The sequence below is a fragment of the Manduca sexta genome, chromosome 8 (assembly GCF_014839805.1).
Source record: "Manduca sexta isolate Smith_Timp_Sample1 chromosome 8, JHU_Msex_v1.0, whole genome shotgun sequence".
In the NCBI taxonomy this organism is placed as follows: Eukaryota; Metazoa; Arthropoda; class Insecta; order Lepidoptera; family Sphingidae; genus Manduca; species Manduca sexta.
In genome coordinates, this window is record NC_051122.1 from 8,782,626 (window position 1) to 8,804,057 (window position 21,432).

A 21,432-nucleotide genomic window follows, 5' to 3' on the forward strand; every position below is an offset into this window, starting at 1 on the left:
ATTTTTCTTTCAACTGCGAGAACTAATCACTAACTAGACGTGAATTTAAATTCTTTACTTGCCAATACTTGTTTAGTTACCCAGATTAAAGGCGAAACAAAATGTATGAAAATGGACCTTGAGGGTTTCTATCCATGGCTCTATGCAATGGTAAACAAAAAGATAAGTAGGTGAAAAATATATAATATATAAAAATTCAATTTCAAACTACCTACAATGTTTTTTTAGCCTATAAATCATAAATGGCAACACGAGTCAGTTTGTATTTTAATCTGTAGGTGCGGGCGTACCTAGTGAATACTAGTGAAAGAAAATTTTGAGTAATTTGGGAAATATGTTTATAGTTTTCTTAAGAATATGATTTTTACGTCTTTATGTAGTAATTATTGGTAGTAAATTATTTCCCTTTATATATTCATGTATTTTAGTTTGTGTTTCCCTTTTAGTGTTGATATATAATTCTTTAGCATTTATTGTAAACACGTTTGAGATATTTATTAAAAAATGTATATCACTCGGATTCTGAATAAACTATGAGTCACTGGTTTTTATCTACGGTGCATAAGTGAGGGATTTCGGTGCGTATATTCCCGTTTGTTGAAAGTATGGCTGATTTAATTCGCGCTATGGGGGCGCCTATCGGACCCCCTGTAAAGGACAAGTTGGGTTCTCCGTCGACGGAATCCGAAGACGGGGGAGGTGATATAGCCGAGCTGGCGGCCGATCTAGAACTCGATGAAGCCGACGGGCCAAGTACTAACGGTAATCAGAGACTAATGTGATAAATAGGTTTTGTTTTGTAATTTTTATCCATAACACGCAATTTCGTTTAGGCGAACGTCAGGCTGTTTTGGCACCACCAGAGACCGAGTGGTACCATGGCCGTTTGGACAGGTATACTTCAGAGGAAAGACTGTGGGCTGCTGGAAAATTGGGCAGTTACCTAGGTGAGTGTTCTTATCTGTAATGCAAATAGATTTTCAAAGTAATTTCTGTGAGAGTAAAATCAATATTGATTGATACATTGCTTAATTTAAAATTATTATGGAATATATTGAAATATCTTCTTTATTATTTAGATACTGATATATTTCTATGAAAATCAAAAAGCATTTTCAAGTATTTTTAATAAAAACAAATCTGTGGGATGACTAGAACCATAACAACTATGGTATCAACTAGTGTTTTTTAAAATAAATTCTTAAGTCATCTCATTTTCAAAATTGAGTTACATATATGTCCTTATTGTTTAGTTCCCTATTGGGTCCATAGGAACATAAAAATGAGATGTTTACTATAAAATTATATTTTTCATTGGAAACAGTGTGAAAAAAGTAATAACAATTTAAGTTATACTGTGTATGAAAATTATTTACCAATGTTCGGAAATAAAAAAAAATGACACAATAAAAAATTTCAAGACACATAATATACTTTGTTTCTTATTATTTATAAAATATTTATAATTATTTTACACAGTCTTGTCTGAGAAACAGGATTTTATCTTGCTTAACTACATAATATACCAATTAAATAAACATTAATCTTGGCTACTAACTAAAAAATTAAAGGTACAAAAATGTTGTTATTTTTTCATAAATAACACACAAAACACATATGAAATACTTGGCAAAGGTATTGTTTATCCTTGTTAATTACTTCTCTTACAGTACCAGTGTAATTATTACTTTCTATAGGCTTCATTAAGCTTAACATCAGGTGCAGTGAAGCCCGTTTGCCAAGCTAATATAAAAAAAAAATATGAAATTTTGATATACAAGTTATTTGGTTGCTGTAACTCAAATGGAACCTAAACTATAATATCCTTAGGATCATGAACTATTGTTCTAATACCATTCAATGGAGGTAACATCATTTGTAAAACTTAGATACATTTCTTGCAAATCAAAATATGAATTTTTATATAGTATTGATGTATGTAAGGTAAAATCACAAAATGACTTACATTCAACAGACAATGGTCTTTGTTACATATTTCCCAGGAATATTTATCATGATACAATATAGTTGTGCAATCATGTTGGAATGTAAATTCCAATATTCTTTGAAATATTTTTCTCATTGTTTACTGTGTTAGGTAACTGTATTTTCTAAAACCATTACAAAATTATCTATCTTAGACCAAATTCTGCCAGTCTTGCTCTGACTTTTTAACAAATTATGAAACATATCAATATCTAATTTAGACTCAATTATTTTAGATGTGTAGTTAGCAGAGGTGGATTGGGGGCGGGGGGCATCACCCATTCACCCTGGGTCTTGTGCTTATCAAAGCCTTGCTTGGTTCCTTGAAAGACCATTTTTAGCATCTCATAGATGAAACTATTCAAATCAGGAAGCTTTTTGTTCCATTCCTAGCCTTGCATCGTTTTCTTCTTTGCTTTCTTTCTCGCGTCGGCTTAGGCCGTTACTAGTAGTTAGCATTCATCACAATTTGACGACAAGTAAGTTAGTCACAGGAACTTAGTTTTGAGTATGTGCGCATCGCCCAGACACCGCGACACGTAAATGCTTAATATGGCTAAATGCTTTAGTTTTCATTAGTAGATTCTATACTAGTAATTTATAATAAGAAACACATAGTTAATGTCAGAGTAACTTCTTTCCTTTGAAGTCTCAATAAGAAAAGTACAACCCTATTTTCATAGGTACACATATATTTGTTTAGAGTATTGCTTTCTTATGTTTATTTGCCAAGTAAAATAATGGCTTTGATAGGAACATAGTAAATAAATGTGAATGATAGATATGTAATGTCAATGCAATAACATTAAACCAAGTTCTTTTGTATCACCACAATACATTATAAACAGTGGTCTAATTTGGTTACAACACATGGGTCCCAAACCCACACAAATATTTTATGGTTCATTGGTTTGTGAAATGTAATTTCGTATTCACATAATGTATGTTGAATAAAGGGCAATAAGGGTCAGTGTTCATTATAAATTTGTTACAAGCCTACGACTTGCAGACAATTATTCCATGTATGGTCATGATTAGAAACTTGGTATTATGACATCAACAATTTATCACTACATAACATGTTCTTTATTTTTTTTGTTATTTAATTGCTACATGTAAGTTATTTATGTCCCTGAATATGTCTATTTATACTTTCTTATTTTATGTATTGGAAACATATTACTATTACAAATCATGCTTATAATTAATAGGTTATCAACTAATGTAGGTTGTAAATTATCTTTCAATATTCTGTCGAATATTTTTGTCCATATTTTTATTTAATCCATAGGTTCAAGAAGTTGATACTTTGTTTACAGTTCGCGAAAGTGACCGTAAGCCCGGCTCGTATGTCTTAAGTTATTTGGGACGCACCGGAATCAATCACTTTCGGTGAGTCATCCTTTTACTAACTATAATTCACGTAACTGATAAAAATAAATATACCTTAGACTTATTTTATTTTCATTTAGGTCGATATGAATTGTGGATTGAAGGATAATGGTAGTCTGTATATATCGGTAATGCAAATGTTCGTATTATGTGGTCATGATTTCGACGTTTATTTATGTGAATAAACAAAAGAAGTTGGTTACTTGATAGTAAGCAGGCCCAGTGTTTATGAATAATTACAATTCCAGCCAGAACTTTGAATTCAAAATTTCTACAAGAGACTACACTGTGTTCATCAGTCTGAGTAATATCAACTCCCACAAGTCCTAATAATTGGTCTGTGACCTTCTAGTTTATTAGAAAAAGTAGTAGTAAAAGCTAGCCAAAATAATATAAATGCCTTGTATTTTAAGATCATATCTTTTCACAGGATAACGGCTGTCTGTGGTGATTACTACATAGGTGGTCGTCAGTTTGATTCCCTGACCGAGCTCGTCGGCTTCTATAGTCACTGTTCGGATCTACTGAAGCGTGAAAGGCTTGTGGAGCCGGTTCCTCCTCCGGAACCGGTTAATGATAAAAAGGTTAACGAATTTTCTTTGTTTTGACCCCCCATTTCTCATCTGAATTTGGCTCTGTGATACAAGCAATGAAATTGTGGGCTTGTTGTCAGAAATTTAATGTTTCAGTTTTTTTGTTCCTTTTTGTAATGGTAAATGGCATAGTGTTTTTTTTTTAATTATTTTACAATACAAATTACAAATGGATTTCATTGCACCGGTACCAGTAGACCTAAAAGGGTTTGTCTCGGCACCTAATATTCGAAGCTACATCAACGATATCCTTATATTTTGTCTAGAAACAAGTGTTCGACAAAGACAAAGTAAGACATGTTACATTCTTAATACAAGTTGAAATCGTATTTTGTCCCGGCCTTTGACAAATCTTATCGACAATATGATGAAATAGCAGTAATGAACTTCAGTTTCGAATAATTTTGTTTAAATTTTATTCGTATTATGTATCTACGTATCACCGACTTAATAAAATTCTTAAACGGGGTTGCAGACTGTACTATTTTAGTGGGTCTAGAAAACAATTATTACTAACAGAGTTTTATTTATGTTTAAAACATTTTTTTATAGTGGTACGACTAATTGACTCCAATTGATGGTAACAGTAGTGCTGTCCAAATGAAATAAGAGGCGATTGTCTGTCCCTAGTCAAAATAAATATGCCGGCCTTTTCAAAACTGGATACACAGTATCCCGCAAAGGACATTTACATAGATCGTTATGGCTGTTTTTATACCTTCTGCACGGTGGTCGCTATTCGAGCGGGTACCAATATACCATCAATAAAACCAGCATCACCCAGTCTAAGGGGCCGTTCACGTATTACGTAACGCAATTTTTGAAGATTTTTTAGTCACCCATCGACCTATGTTACGCACCGTAACGTTTTCCTGTGCGCTCCCGCCCTTCCCTCCAAAAGTTACGTAACTGTAAAGTGTCATTTTTTTTCTAATATTCACAATTATGTCACGCAAAGTACCGTAAAGTCGGTAAAATACCTTTGTTATTGTTTTAAGATAAAAAAACAAATGTTACATAACGTTTTGTACGAACTCCCTCTCCCGCCCCTGTAACGCATCGTAACGTTTAACAAGACGCCCCCCCCCCCCTCCAAATTACGTTACGTAATACTTGAACGGCCCCTAAGCTGAGCCATCTTTTTCAGAGGGTAGTTGCCATACTGCCGTACACCAAAATGCCCGACACGGACGAGTTGACGTTTCAAAAAGGCGATATATTCTTCGTGCACAACGACATGGGCGACGGCTGGCTGTGGGTCACGGCTCACAGGTATGTCAGTATGTTTTTTAATGAATATGTTTATAGCAATGCTTGTTTTTTAAATGAGACTCGTTTAACTAGTTTTAATATTCGTTTTGTGGAAACTAAAACATGTACTAATATATAAAGCTGAAGAGTTTGTTTGAACGCGCCAAACTTAGGAACTACTAAATCAATTTTGGATTATTATTCATTAATAGCAAGCTACACTTCTCCTGAGTGATATAGGCAATTTTTTATCCCGGGAAAATATTTATCCCGGAAAAACATTCACGCAGATGGAGCCGCAGGCAAAGGCTAGTATCCAATATTTCCTTTTTCTTAAATTAATAGTTTCTCTCCAGTTTTTGAATCTTTCGTTATCTCAATCCAATGTTGTGTGCAAACTTCACACTATTCTTAATTTTTACAAATTCTTATTTTAAATACCATTTGTATACCCTGCGATTTGTGTGTAATGCAACAGCAAAACTGTTATTGTTATTTTTTGTGACTGACATCAACGCGCTTGAGCTGTGTTGTCCACAATTTTCTTCTATTGTATATTGAGTATCAAAAAGAACACATTTGTTTACTAAATTTCAATAGAGTAATATTTTTATTTATTGTCATTTGTCATTACTGTTAAAAGAGAAAACGTTAAAGGTAAATTGTCGACCATAGAATTAATCATATAGCTATTATATCCTGTTAATAATAATGCAGTGGCGAAAATATTTTTAGATATTTTTCCGCTAGGTATATAACGCATTCTTTGCGCATTACATTATTGATATATACTAATGAAAAACAATATTATGTACAATGAAACAATCGAAATTTACCTTGGCATCGACATATCCGTGTAATTCCATGATGTATATCTCACATCCTGCTGATTGCAAGTATACTTATTAAATAATGTGTATCCTTTATCGAACACAAAACATAGAATCATCACATCCGTTGGCCTTAATCGTGAAACTAATTGTTGGATAGTGTAGTCATGTCCTCTATTCGCATGAGATCATAATTTGTATTTGGTTTTGAAAGCTCTTGAGGTAAAGCCTTAGTCAAGGATCTTTTGTATATCTCTAAAATGACACACTGGGAATGTGGAGCAGTTAATTAGCAGTTTAATTTTATGAAATCAGTTAGTTACTTACTGGTGGTCGGCCTCTCATATGTGGGAGTCCACCTCGGTAGGTACCATCGCAATGTCTATTTCTGTCGCCAAGTAGCAGTGTGTAGTCACTACTGGACATAATGAGACGTAACATCTCACGTCTCAGAATGGCGAGCGCAGTGGAATACCAAACAATACTTTGTACTTCAAGGTGTTGGATGGTGTTTCTACTGTTTATGGGCGGTCCTTTCGTTTAGCATCAGGCGAACGGCAAGCTCGTCTCGTCATTTAAAGAAATAAAAAATAAAATAAAATTCCATTGCTATTTAATAACTAGCTTTTGATACCGGTTCCTCCCTTGTGAAAAAGTTTTCAAATTCTGTTTATTAGTACCTTAGACTAGCGCGTTTAAACAAACAAACTCTTCAGCATTATACAGGTAACTCTGTATATTTGCACATATAAATATTTTCGTATATCTTACATTACCTTTAGTTCGTATTTAAGAAATATTTGATACAATCATTAAATTCTTTTACCCAACCAGAACTGGTGAACAAGGAATGATCTTCAGAGAGCTGGTCGAGGATCTAGATCCTTCCATAGACCCCAACACGGTTTTCTCGTGGTTCCACCCGAACTGCACCAAGAGTGAGGCAGTTGACATGCTGGTGAAGGCCGGCCCGGGCAGCTTCCTCGTCAGACCCTCGGACAACTCCCCCGGGGATTACTCCTTGTTCTTCCACATCAACAACCAGATCCAAAGGTTCAGGATAGAGAAGAAAGGGGTGAGGTATCTGATGGGTGGCAGGACTTTTGAATGCTTGGACGCCGTGATCAACAGATATAGGAAGGAGCAGATTGTTGAAGGACATACATTGGGACAGCCTGTGAGTTATATTTCTTTATTTGAATTAGAATCATAATTTTGTACAGTCGGCCGCAGATGAATGTAACATGTTGACAGCAAGAAGTGGATATTAATTACTTAATAATACATACAATATTTCCTGAATAATCCAGGTTGTTGTTATGAGGAAAAGGTATATATAGTAAGTATTTTACAATCCACTCATGTCTCTCAGCAATAACCTTTTAACTAAAAATGGTTAAATATTGTTTTATGTTTCCAGTTAATCGCCGAAGGTCACCAGATCGAACCGCAGCAGAACACGACCGGCGCTGCGGCTGAGAAAATATACGCGACACTGCGCGAATGCAGGGACCAGATCGGTCTGAACAAGATGAAGGGAATCAAGCACCAAGGGTATCTGAACAAGAAGTCCGACAAGGCCGCTAAGAAATGGAAGGCATTGTACTTCGTGCTGTTGCAAGAGGGCACTGATACGCATCTCTACTTCTACGACTCGCCGAAAAGGACCAAGCCAAAGGGGTTGATTGATTTGTCGTGCGCTTATTTGTATCAGGTGTGTACCTAAAAAACTGTCAATTTTATATATCTTACTAGGTATAAAACAAAAAAATAGACAAACCTGACGCTTTGATATCTGAAAGGGTGACCAGAGGTGCAACCAACTCTTCGCCAAGCCTGCTGTGTCAGCCTATCGCCGTATCACGCACCAATTCCCGAATCCGAGGTTCATATTTGAACCAAAAAAACAATTTGCCCTACTCTGCATTCGACCCCACAACATAGAACAATCATGTATGACGGAATTGTTCCTCTTAAAAAGTTCTAAAAAAATATATTATGAAACAAAGTCGTTCGCCGCATCCGTCTGCCTGTCTAAACGTGATAAACTCAAAAACTACACAACGGACTTCGATGAAATTTGGTATGGAGATAGTTTGCAATACTGGGAAGGATTGGCTTTTGGCTTTCCATCCCGAGAAAATACATAGCGAGACATTTATCTAAAAAAAATACTTTCACGCGGGCAAATCCCAGAGCAAAAGCTAGTGGAATATATTTTGTGATAGATAAAATTCTTTTCTACTACGAATAAGAAGAATCTATAGAGTTACAGTTGCGTCTTTTAGACGTATGATATTCTATTACCTATTATAAGTATTACCTTGATTACTGTTAATTTGATTAACAATATTAATTATAATATACATTTCCATCTTGTAAAACGACTCAATAAAAATAATTGTGTCATCAGTAAGGTAATAATGGCATATTCCTGTTGCAATTTATGAACTTTATATAAATAGAACAACGATTCGGTATAAAATACGATTTTATTTTATAACAATGCGGAAAACTGTTTGCTATCATTTATTTAAGTCTTTCCTGTTGTTATTCACATGTTGCAAAAATGCGCAATATATGAATCAATCTAGTCGAGATAGATGCGTTAATAATTCTATTACACATTTTTTGTAGAAAAACAGGTTAGTTTGAGTTTTTTTAAATTGTCAAACACGATTGCTATACAATACTTTATAGCACGGTAAAAAAGAGCTGAAGACTAAAAGAAAATACGAAAAACAATAATATTCTGTAATTTTTTTACAGGTCCACGAGTCTCTCTGGGAGCGTGAGTTCTGTTTCCAACTGGTGGAGCGCGCCCTGCCGTGTCTCTCCACCCACACGTTCCTGGCGGCCAACTCCGCCGCCGAGGAGCGCGCGTGGCTCGAGGCGCTGCGGCCGCTGTGTGTGCCGCAGCAGGCCAGGCACCAGTGCAAGGTACGGACTGGTTGTTGAAATGACATTATATACGTGTTTTATTAGTTATATGATAAACGTATAAAACTGTAAATCTATGTATATATTTTAAAGACGGTTGGTGATCTCTGTCAAAGCGCGCACAGGCGAGCAGCGCAATCAGGTTATTTCACGCTCGGAACATTATTTAATGGGTCTTAGTTTACTCTTACTCTTTTAATTAAACGTAAGTTTATAATGTTTTTTAAATGTGTCTAAGAAGTAAATGAAAACATACTGGTTCATTTTTACACTGGAAAATTGCGTGGTGGTGTTTTTATATTCCGTAAGAAGTTTCATGCAGGAAGGGTTGTTAACATTATTCGGTACGGTATAGACTGTATAGTGCACTCAGAGGTGACGTGCGGTGTGTGTGCAGGTGGCGCGCGTGGTGTGGCTGCGCGCGCTGCGCGTGCGGTGCCTGACGGCGCACCGGCTGCCCGCGCGCCTGGCGCCGCGCCCGCACCTGCGCCTGGCGCTGGGCGCCGCGCCCGTGGCGCGCACGCGCCCGCGCCCCTCGCCCGACCCGCACTGGGACGACGAGTTCGTCTTCGAGTCAGTAACTAATACCATCCATACAAAATCAAATCATTTTGAAATTGTCCTTATTGTCTTCACTAAGGTAAATAAACACTAAGATTAGGGAAAGTAAACTGTTTATGAATGCGGTATCCAAATAGATTCAACTTGTATTATGGATACCATTGCTCTCATCTTACAAGACTCAACTAACAACAGTCCAATTCTTTGAAAATATTAGGGTTAAGCCTAGTGGAAAGTGACTTAATTATAGGGTACAATACATACTATAAAATTAAATTTTTCGGTGCCAGACGAAATAGATCTATAACGTAATGGCCACAAAATCACTGCATCAAATTAGTACTTTGACATTTGATAAGATTCTTCTAGAAATTTTTCATAATACTATATATCACAAACTACCACAGACATATTTGCAAACATTATCATATAACTAAATTATTTTATTTTATTAACAGCGACGTGCCTCCAGATGTGACGTCATTCACAATCACAGTTCACAATACCGGAAAGAGGGGCAAGGAATCCGAAGTAATAACCTCTATATTAAAACAATAGTGTTCATATTTCTATGTCAAATGTTATGTCCTTTATTGTTATTTCAGGTGGCCGAATTAACAATTGAACTGGCGAGCTTAGCGAATGGCGAAGAAATCGAGGAGTGGTATGCTCTCGCTGGAATGACTCCGATCGGTGAATGGGGCTCTTTAAGACTGCGCATAAGGTATTTTATGGTTAAAGTTACTTGGACTTACTTTATAGCTATAAGTTATAATATTTAAATTATTGTAATCATAGTGTTAAATATGCTGGAAAACCTAATAAATAAAATAAAATATTGGAATATGATCTTGAACCAATACCACCCCTATATTCCTTGCCGACATATATTTCATATACCATACCCATGTTAATTTGATGTCAAACTTTAGGGAGGCATCGGCTTAGCTGTGTTTCTGGCATTGCTTTAGTCCATGGGCGGCGGATGCTGCTTACCATCGCGGACCGCTTGCTCGTTTGCCTACCATGGAAAAAAAAATACTAACCCATATAAAGTTAAGCCTGAGTCATATGACCAATCTAATACAATATATCTCATACACAAAAGTAAAGAGCCAGTAACAATTCCTCTGACCCATTAATCTTAGGTAAATTTTTAGGTCAATTGTTTACTTATCATATGTAATAATTATAATCAAGCAATGACTTGTCGGCACAGGTATATGCAAGAACTGGTAATGCCCCGCGAGGAATACAACCCGCTTCGCCAACTGCTGCTCGAGCCAGGCCTGCTTGCTGTCAAGGCGTTGGCAGATCTGTGTCGTACTGACAGGCAACCGTTGGCCACGTGTGAGTGTTTCTAGTATTTATTTAGAGTGCATTTTTTAAAAACTGAAATGATTGAAGAGTTTGGGGTAATTACCCCAAAAAATTTATTTCAAAAGTGATTTATTGTTTTTGAATGTGAATGTGTAAACAATATTTAAATGTTGTCACACCACTATTCTGATCCGATTTAAATGGCATTGTAACATTTTAAAGTGATCACATCTCAGTGCGTTGTAATTGAAAGTTCCGGTGATATTGATACTGTAAAGAATATAGAATACGTACGCATGTGTTCGCAGCGGTGCTGCACGCGTTCACGGAGTGCGGGCGCGGCGCGGAGCTGGCGCGCGAGCTGGTGGGCGCCGAGGTGGCGCGCGAGACCGACCACCGCGCCATGTTCCGCGGCGCCTCGCTCGCCACCGCCGTCGTCGACGAGTTCATGCACTCGCAGTGCAAGCCCTTCCTGCAGGTACGCACCCCGCTCACCGCACACCACAGAGCATAGTATAGTGTTCAACACTGGCTCTTATTGAATCATCTTACAAGGTTATTCTAATACAATACAACCACCAGTAATAACTATGAAGTACCATTAAGTTATAATCACCATCAATAACTCTTATAGTATGTAGTAAATAATTTTATTTGTCACAGTTTACTTGAATGACAATGTCGTAATGCATTTAAAATAGAAACTCAATAACATAACCGCCCAGTTCTTGGTACTGAAAATAAAAATATTAATTTGTACACAGGCCGCAATAGCAGAGACTGTTCAGAAATTAATAGACTCGAAACAATCAGCAGAATTGAACCCGACGAAAATGGACTCACCAGACGACGCGTGTAACAACGCTGAATTTTTGCTCATGATCCTTGATCAGGTGAGTGTGAATTGTTTCTAATATGCCGAGTACAAAACGAGTGAAGAGGCGTGAACGAATGCTTACGAGCGGACGCGAGTCCTGAAATGAGTAGCAAGCACGAACTTTTACGTTACTAGTCTACGTTAAGTGATGATTTCGTTTTAGTAAATTTTTGTATAAAAATGTAATGAGGCCCGTGAGCAAATTTGGAACTAAAATACGACGGCATCAACATGTGATGCGTGTAGACTTCGAATAGTAAATTGTGTAACCATGATGACAGTAAATTCAAGACGTGTGGCGCAGTATGTTTTTTTTTATCGTACAATATTGTCGAACTACTACAGACAAACACTTAAACGTTAACTTACTCGATACGAATACTTGCGCAATACTTTATTATTGGTACTCTTTTACCGAACAAATGTTTATTATAATTAATTTCAACCTTGTAACTGTTCCTTGCAGATTACGCTGTCAATTTTCACGTCCCCCGAGGCCTGTCCAAGACCGGTGCGGTATTTGTGCGGTTGCCTGCAAAAGGCCGCGGTTGCCAAGTGGCCCAACGAGAGATTCGTGCGAACCAGGGTTGTATCAGGTAATGCATATTTTTTAACTGATCATTTTCACTCACCAGATATCCACAGTGTAGAAAGATCTGCCGTAAAGATTTTTTATACGAATGCGGTAGTGACCCCATTGCAATATTGGTAAGTGGAGTAGGGTCCTGATTGAGTGCGGACTGATAAGAGTTTTCCAGAACGATCCGTTAAAAGCCATCTGCATACAACTTCTTAGGACCTTATTTATTTCATCGTGTTATACGAATATAATGTACAGCGTTGTAGTATTTAGGGTTATAGCGGTAGTATTTGCGTGTTTCTCTTGTTATATCGACTTCTGATATCGATAACGAGAACTGGTAAATACTTTATTTCACGCAACATACGCAAACATAAGCAAACTTTATTGATTGACTATCATTATCTATACTATTATATAAAGTTGAAGAGTTTGTTTGTTTGTTTGAACGCGCTAATCTCAGGAACTACCGGTCCAAACTGAAAAATTCTTTTTGCGTTGGATAGCCCTATGTTCGTGGAGTGCTATAGGCTATATATCATCACGCTATACCCAATAGGAGCGGAGCAGTAATGGCTAATCTTAGGAACTACCGGTCCAAACTGAAAATGTTTTTTTGCGTTGGATAGCCTTTTGTTCGTGGAGTGCTATAGGCTATATATCATCACGATGTACCCAATAGGAGCAGAGCAGTAATGGCTAATCTCAGGAACTACCGGTTCGAACTAAAAAAAACATTTTGTATTGGATAGCCCTTTGTTCGTGAAGTGCTATAGGCAATATATCATCACGCTATGACCAATAGGAGCAGAGCAGTAATGGCTAATCTCAGAAACTAGGAGTTTGAACTGAATAATTATTTTTGTGTTGGATAGCCCTTTGTTCCTGAAATGCTATAGGCTATATATATCATCACGCTATGCCCAATAGGAGCGGAGCAGTAATCGCTAATCTCAGGAACTACCGGTTCGAACTGAAAAAATATTTTTGTGTTGAATAGCAGTGCCATAGGTTATATATCGTCACGCTATGACCAATAGGAGCGGAGCAGTAATGAAACATGATGCAAAAACGGGGACAATTTATTAGTTTTGAGAGCTTCTATTGCGTGCGCTGCGTAAACGGTTAAAGTTATGCAACAATAATGTATGACGGGATTGTTCCTCTTAAAAAGTTCTACAAAAATATATCATAAAACAAAGTCCCCCGCTGGATGCAGCGGGGGACTTTGTTTAACACGTTCGGGCAGACCGATGGGTCTGCCCGAACGTGTTAAACTCGAAAACTACCCAACGTATTAGGATAAAATTTGGTATGGAGACAGTTTGAGACCCTGGGAAGAACATAGGCTTCCGGGAAAATATATAGCGTGACTTTTATAACGGAAAACTTTAGCCTGAAAAACTTTATAACGCGGGCGGAGCCGCGGGCAAAAGCTAGTTCACAATAATTTTATAACTGCGTTTTGGGGCAATAATATTGGTAATGGCCATTATTATAATCGTATATGTATATATGTGCGTAGGGTTCATCTTCCTGCGGCTGATCTGCCCGGCGCTGGTGGAGCCGCGCGCGTGGGGGCTGGTGGGCGCGGCGCCGCCGCCGCACGCGCAGCGCTCTCTACTGATGGTTGCCAAGTGTCTGCAGAACCTCGCCAACCTCGTCGAGTTCGGCGCCAAGGTACCACAATGCATCACCACATACTATTACTTACCAACAACTACATGACATGGGTGTAGGTAGATAGGGCAGGCACTCCCCCCCGCACCTAAATCAAAATTTGAGATTTTGCCCCCATGAAATGAAACCTGGTTACGTCCTACATGAGAACCAATATTTAAAAAAAATTGATAGCACTTGTTTACTGGCAACATTCGTTTGTCATCAGGGCGTTCTTGACTATTTTAACAGGCATTAAAGTTTCAAGATCGCTATATCTGGCAATAAATTTCAAGCCCGAATTTTTTAATTATTGAAATTGTTCAGTAATGTTATACTAATAACATGTATCATTATAGGAACCTTATATGGAAGTTGTGAATCCGTTTATACTGAAAAATAAGGAGCGTATGGTGGTGTTTTTGGACCAGTTGAGTAACGTTCAGGACCCAGGGAATCCACCACCGAACTCTAACAACAACTTTGATATTGGTAATATATCAATAATCAATAATTTGTAATATTATAAATAGCTTTTTGACGATCTTTTATGTGGGCGTGACGAAGCGGTTGTATCGCTTGTTGTTTTCTACATTGAAAGTGTTCCTAGTAGTCAGTGGAACCCACAACAAAATAAAATTATTTTTTGCTTTATGTCTTTGTGTCAGGCAATTATTTTTTCATTGAAAAATATAATACTAATTACTGTCGACATTTTTTTAGCGAAGGAATTGGCGACACTACATCACATATGCGTGTCGCATCTCACTGAGCTTCAAGGCTTGGCCAAGACCCAACCTGCTATACGAAAATTGGTTACCGTCACTGAAATGCTGACTAAACACAAGCACAAGTATTTGGAGATGATCAGATAGGGTACGCCTACAAACAACACAGGTTAGATTATTTTTTTTCTGTTTCCAAATATCGTTTTATTTTTCATACCTGATTGATTTTTAGTATTCGTAATAATCAATTAATATAGTTTCGTATCTTTCCAGGGTAAAATTTATCAGAAAAGCGGTAAACGTAGCGCGTAGAAATAAGTTCTTCGATGTAGTGATAAGTACTCAATAGTTGTACGTATGTATTGCGTAGTCGTTATAAGCTTTACAGTACGCGCACACGGGCGGTGGAATGTTCGGCTGTCAAATAGCCGCCTCAAGGATTATACAAGAAGTTCCCGCGAATGAGAAATGCGACGCGGCGGCACGTGACAGACGGTTTGAATACAACACACAATTAGGAATACCCGCGCACTTACTATAGATGACGAATGCAATATAAAAAGGTTTCTTTATCGTCGATGTAGCATTAAAATTTGGAAATTAAAACCTTTCTGTAATAACATAAATATAAGTCGTCGGAAGTAGTGGATAGTCATTGAAAAACTTTGTGGGATATTCATGTAGATCGTTACATTTTTCTTTTTATAAATATTACCTTATATAAAACGATCTCTTCTAGAGTGGTAACATGCGTGTCTATTTATTTTATTTTAGAAGATTTTTTTCTAAGAGGGTTTGCCACTCGTAACAAAAGTTTGTGTATGCAAATTTAAAACTTATATCAGTAATTACTGTTATTGAAGCATACAAATTTAAAATAATTTCAGTAATTACTGTTATTGAAATATTCCGCACATGGACCGCCCGTACGCCCTTAGGTTTAATATTTTTTTATTGACGAATAAACCCTCAAGTTTCGAGTCTCTACATTCGACAGTCTTCATACATTGCGGGCAGAAATGCGTAAGGGCAGTACGCACGCACGAGGATATACATTTTGTGACGTAACATTTTTGTAGTTAAATATGCGTTTAATACAGACTAGGTGGAGGAATGAGTTGACCAAGACTTACATTGCCGTAATAATAAATCGTATTGAAATAGCTTAGTCATTCAACATAATTCAGAAATATTAAATAAAATAGATTTGTAGACAGTATAACAGCTACACGTGTCTTCTCTCTGTCCACCACTTCGCTTGGTTCAATTAAATATGCTTTTTCGTGCCAAATATTATGTTGGATTGTGTGTTTATATGTGTGTATCCTTTAATTTTAAGTATATTATTATTTTATTTAAACCATGTATTCCATATTATTTATTCAAAGTGAAATCGAACTTAGCTCTCTAGTGTGTTTAAAAGTATTTATTGCTAGACATGATTATGTAATCTTAGTTTTGATGAGCATTTATTTTAATCATAAGTGGATTTTAAAGTATAATATTCACGAATTTAGGTTACGCTCAGTATTTTATACACAAGCCTTATGACATGTCATTTGTAGGGTGTAATATGACATGATTACACGCGGCGATGAACATTTAAGCACAACTAATTATAAGTATTTACTAAAAATGCTTTAAGAAGAAAATTAGGACGTTGGGCATAAGGAATCTTGTGTAGGCAACTTTACGAAATTAACTTTTTATACGGCTTTGATTATTTAATTTAAACTTTTGTATTGGGTAAGTAAATTTCCCAAGTAGGTGTGTAAATTATAAATGCAAATTCAAGGACACAGTACGAAGCACTGCGTATGTTTAATTTTTAACGATGATAAATTGTACTATATGTCACTTCCCCATTGACTACTTCACACGTTGCCTTTGAATTTTCGCATATAATTTACATAAATCCCAATATTTCCTACGCATAAAGCTGTAACTTTAGATGTAGATATCTAGTTTTAGAGTAAAGTTTGACCAGCACTCGTGAGACACCAAAAACGTATTAGTAAAAGCATGAATGTGGTGATTTGTGGGTGAAATGGTGTAACAATATAAAATTGCAACATTTTGAAATTGCACTTAAAATTTTTGCAGTGCACTTTGAAATACTTTATCACTGTGATAACCATTAATTATTCCTTATTTCCTCTCTTTCTGTGATTACCTACGTTTATCATTATTTATCTGGTTTAAATCTCTCAATTATTCAATATTATAATCTAGGCTGTTGTAATAAATAACTCAGGGACACAACATTTTAAATATAATATGGCTCGAGTTCAACGGGTGATTAACCGTTAAAAATACTTTTAAGGTATTTACGTCAGTTTGAAAAATATCTTATGTGAAAAATAATTTATCCTATCGGCAGTATAATAATTGTAATTCTTTATTAAAACCCATTTAAATTTATTTTACTAGTTGTGTCTCAGAAAGAAATGTTCCCCGAGCTTTAAAGACTTCCTCCCCTTCCTCTTGCTCAATCAACTTGTATTTTTACATAATATATTATTATCTAGTGCCATATTATCTCTATTTATAAATTTATACTCCTTACATCACAACTGTTTCTAATATTACAATAATGATTTGTCTAGAAATTGCAAATCGTTTTTGGGATATTGTAATAATATCTTATTTGATTAATCTGCTTTAATTTTTTTTATATTCATAATTTTAATAATGCTGGAATTATTAGGAACGCCGAACGAAACACAACGGCAAGCAAATGATAAGTAAGGAATGAATACACAAAGTTTTGTGCATCAAAGTGCTAATTTATAGGCAAGAGTTTAAAGAAACAATGCCCCACTTAGTTTTGGAAGCACATTCTTGATCTCAATAAGCGAAAGAATTGTCTCAAAACTACATGTATTATTCTGTAAAACGTCAGAAAATGACTGATAGCTTCTAAAATATACTTAATTATAGCCATATGGCGTAGTCAAAGTCAAATACACGGTTATAACATAAACACATAGGTCACAATTCTATAAATTGAATAGATAAACCGAAATAACTTGTGTGTTTTAGCTTTAAAGGTTGATATTTGATTATTACATCAATAGATATGCAATACTGAAATAGCAATGTTAAGTTTATGCAAACAAATGCATCGAATTTCAGCTGTTTAATAAAGTAGCCTGTAGGTCTAGAGGAAATGTCGTCGCTGTATTTAAGTGTGCTATTTAGCTTACGATAGGAAATACCTAGACTGATATAAGCTCCAATTAGACACGTTAGTATAATGTATTATTACACATTAGATTTTCCACCAAAATTGTGACAAAAAGTGATAAATATTACAAGTTTCGGCCCATTTGATACAAAATTTTGTACTGAAATTCAGAGATTAAATATATCCATGAGGTAACATTAGAATTAATATTGTTAACAATTTGTATCATTGATTTATTTTTCTCGCCTTGTTCATTGTGTTACATAAAAGAAACTTTATTTTTGTAGTCTCCACCAAGCTGCTAAAATTGCAGTTCTGATAATGCTAAAAAGTTGTTTTATATTATGTTGCAAATCTCTTGTTCTTCCATTAAGGTTATATTAATCATTTTTTAAACAGTGTAATTGGATTTTTGTATACTATTGATTTGTATAATTATTTATTTTGTATTGGATTTTTTCAATGCAATAGAATAACTTATACTTTATTGTAAAAACAGTAATGTGAGTGCACTTGTTAATATTTGCATATCACAATTACTGCTTCCATTGTAATAGAACTATACAGAAGTTATCATGTTTTGTGGAATTGTCACACCAATAAGTTATTCAAGGTTAATTATGTGGTATGTAATGATTAGTATTACATTTTGTGACTGTTTTGTAATCTCTTTATATTCTATCCCTTAGTGTGTACTGTTTTTTATTAAATTTTTATCTGTGCTAGAAATCCAGTCATATAAAATAAAACTATTGAAATAACTGATTATTTTATTTACCCACTATTATGCAGATATTTTCAATTTATATATTATTAATATTGGACAGACGGCGTAGTTGTATTACAGGACGGCTGCAGTGCTGAGATTTCGGGTTCGATTCCCGTGTCGGATTGTAATGTGGTGTTTTGCTACTCAGTATCGGTCTGCAGTCTGGAATTTGTGCCCGACATAGCGATAGGCTCGCCCCCTATCACATAATGGGTCTGAATATATAGGGCGCAAAGTGAGGGCACCAGTTGCGCCTTTGCTTACCCCTTGGTTGATAAAGGGCATGAGAGGGTTTGTGTGTATATTTTTAATGTATGGCTCTCGATTCTCATGATTTGAATCATCCATAGACAAATACTCATAATAAAAGATAAATTCTTGAATATAAATCAAGAGGCGGAAGGGGTAGCTTCTGGTAGGGTTAGCTGCTGTTTCTTTAATCCTATCTTTCATGAGCCGTAAATGGTAGATGAGCGAATTTTTGGGTATTTGGAATCAAAGAAAAAATATATGTAAAATATATTTATTACAAAATTATATTAGGGTAATTCTTATACACTATTTTTCAATAGAAACATTTCCTCTTATAGCACATAGCAATGAGTTACCAGATAAATGCTCAGTAGGGCTCATGCCATTGTCCTATCAGTCTGACAATTGCAAAAAGAGACAGTAGTGCCACACAGTGGTGGCCTAAGGAGGTGGTAAAAGGGGCAACTGCCTAAGGTCTTACGCTTGCAAAGCACAAAGAAAAAAAATCTTTTATCAACATTAGGGTAAAAAGACCACACAAGGTCTGCCACCCAGAGTCTCATTAGTTAAGGCCTTCATTGCCAATCTATGCTGATCTACAGTAAGATTGTAGTCCAGATCCAATTAGCCTGCCACTTTTAAAATGTAGACTACCACATTTTTGATTTTAGACAATGTGAACAAATACTTTGTATACATTTCCTAGATATTTGGTTTAAATTTTAAGATAATTGGTTTTGTAAAGATGAGAATTAAATGCATATTGTAGTTAATGCTGATGTATATAAGGTTCCTATTGGAATATTGAAGTAAATGTTCACATCATAAGTTTCTATTGAAAAATACTTATCCCTCTGTACTTTTAGTACACTTTCAGTAAAAATATTGTAGTATTCTAGAACTAAATAATAGGTATTATGTTAGAAATAGAATAGAAAATGCCATTATGACGCAGCAGGCTGCAACATAGGGGGACTTTCTTTCTCCGATCCTTGCACATTTCCAGAATGTTCCCAATAATCTGTAATTATACGGAATATTTTATTTTTAGTCAGGTTAAAAAAGCATGTAAGTACTGTATATTAAGAGGAAACATCACTTTTATATGAAATTGCAAACTCAGATAGATATTTGATAAAAGAATTAAAATTATCTTACCCAGTTTTATTGCGGTCCATAATGCTTGGGAAAAACGATCTTAAATATGCACATGTGCATATCAATAATAATATTACAGATAGTAAGCTTTGGAAATTAAATATTGCACTCTGGAACAAACAAAAATAATTTAAGGTGACTATTCTCCTACTGTTCTACGTAAACTAGGGATTGTTGATATGATTTTGATTCTCGGGTTGGTAACATTTTGTATAGGTTTTACGTTACCTGCGATCAGATCATCATAATAATTTCTGTTAAGCATTTTGACATTGTATTAAAACTTTCTGGATTTTTGGTTGACTATAAAGTCTAATGAAGTCCACCTGGTGAACATGAAGTCTTCGAAACGTCAGGAGTATAAATTAAAAAGAAAAATTGCGAAAAAGGAACAATACAATAGTTTCATAAGATACCAAGTTGTCAAGCTATTGGCTGGTCGTAAAAACAACACCAAAACGTTTCTATAGCATTTGTAAAAATATGTGTGTTGTGTCAATCCCAAATTCATTTGGTATCCACGCCTAGGTGGGTTAAGAGTAGAATGATGACGGTGTTACACGTTTTCAACTCGTTAATAACAGCACTTACCATATTTTACAGTGATATTGGTACAAATAAAGTTAATAACCTATTTAGTATTTTTATGGATACTTTAACTTCTTATTTACGAGATTATTAAAGCGTTCAGAATAGCCAGTTCTTTATTTTCATGAAACTCGAAACTTTAAAAAATTTACAAAATACAACTGATAATGTCAAATTTTATTGACAGATGACATTTTTCCACACCTTTGTTGCCATTTTCAATTAATTGTTTTCAAGACCCTAACAGGGATGTGTAAAATGTTCGAAAATCGACTAAAATGTTTACGTTTGTTTAAATTTTTATTATTGACTTTCAGAACGTCAATACCATAGTTTGACGTTCTGAAAGTCAATAATAAAAATGAAAAATTACTTTTATTTCATAGAATTTTCGCAATATAATATATAGGCAGTAGGTCAATATGGTAGAAAGTGCCAATAGCAAAGTCGTTTTATACGGTTTTTCTATTACAATTCGCCGTAAAAATAACGCCGGTTTAAAAACTAAGCGCAGTTACGATACTTGGGAACAAAAATATTTTTCTGTTAGATTTTTAGGGAATTAATACAATTTATTAATATTTATTTTACTATTATGAAATGTATTTGCAATATACTTTAGTCATGGATTATCATAAGAATTGTAAATTTACCTTAAATAATTTTTATTCATGATAGGTTATTTTTATGGCACCGAGGCAAATGTAGTCGAAAAAAATATTATGAATCGACCATTAGGTGCTTGTCGAATACCGGTGCCA

General features: G+C 35.4%; 2 protein-coding genes across 2 annotated transcripts; one reads left to right on the plus strand and one right to left on the minus strand.

Annotated features, from left to right (window-relative positions):
• The first annotated feature begins 252 nt into the window (after positions 1 to 252).
• On the plus strand, positions 253 to 18,665 carry LOC115440099 (ras GTPase-activating protein 1). The gene is made up of 19 exons (XM_037436350.1): positions 253 to 762; positions 834 to 947; positions 3,306 to 3,378; positions 3,809 to 3,962; positions 5,119 to 5,243; positions 6,887 to 7,229; positions 7,473 to 7,766; positions 8,822 to 8,992; positions 9,390 to 9,565; positions 10,012 to 10,084; positions 10,159 to 10,277; positions 10,773 to 10,903; positions 11,182 to 11,351; positions 11,638 to 11,766; positions 12,217 to 12,346; positions 13,856 to 14,010; positions 14,349 to 14,481; positions 14,713 to 14,886; positions 14,991 to 18,665. The coding sequence occupies exons 1-18, from the start codon at positions 606 to 608 to the stop codon at positions 14,862 to 14,864; spliced, it is 2,799 nt and encodes a 932-aa protein (XP_037292247.1). The 5' UTR covers positions 253 to 605; the 3' UTR covers positions 14,865 to 14,886; positions 14,991 to 18,665.
• Positions 18,666 to 19,180: 515 nt separating this feature from the next.
• LOC115440095 (protein kish-A) lies at positions 19,181 to 20,871 on the minus strand. Its single transcript, XM_030164253.2, has 3 exons — positions 20,675 to 20,871; positions 20,084 to 20,193; positions 19,181 to 19,946 (listed from the first exon to the last, which is right to left on the minus strand). Exons 1-3 carry the CDS (start codon positions 20,675 to 20,677, stop codon positions 19,841 to 19,843), a joined length of 219 nt encoding a protein of 72 aa, XP_030020113.1. The 5' UTR covers positions 20,678 to 20,871; the 3' UTR covers positions 19,181 to 19,840.
• Positions 20,872 to 21,432: the final 561 nt, after the last annotated feature.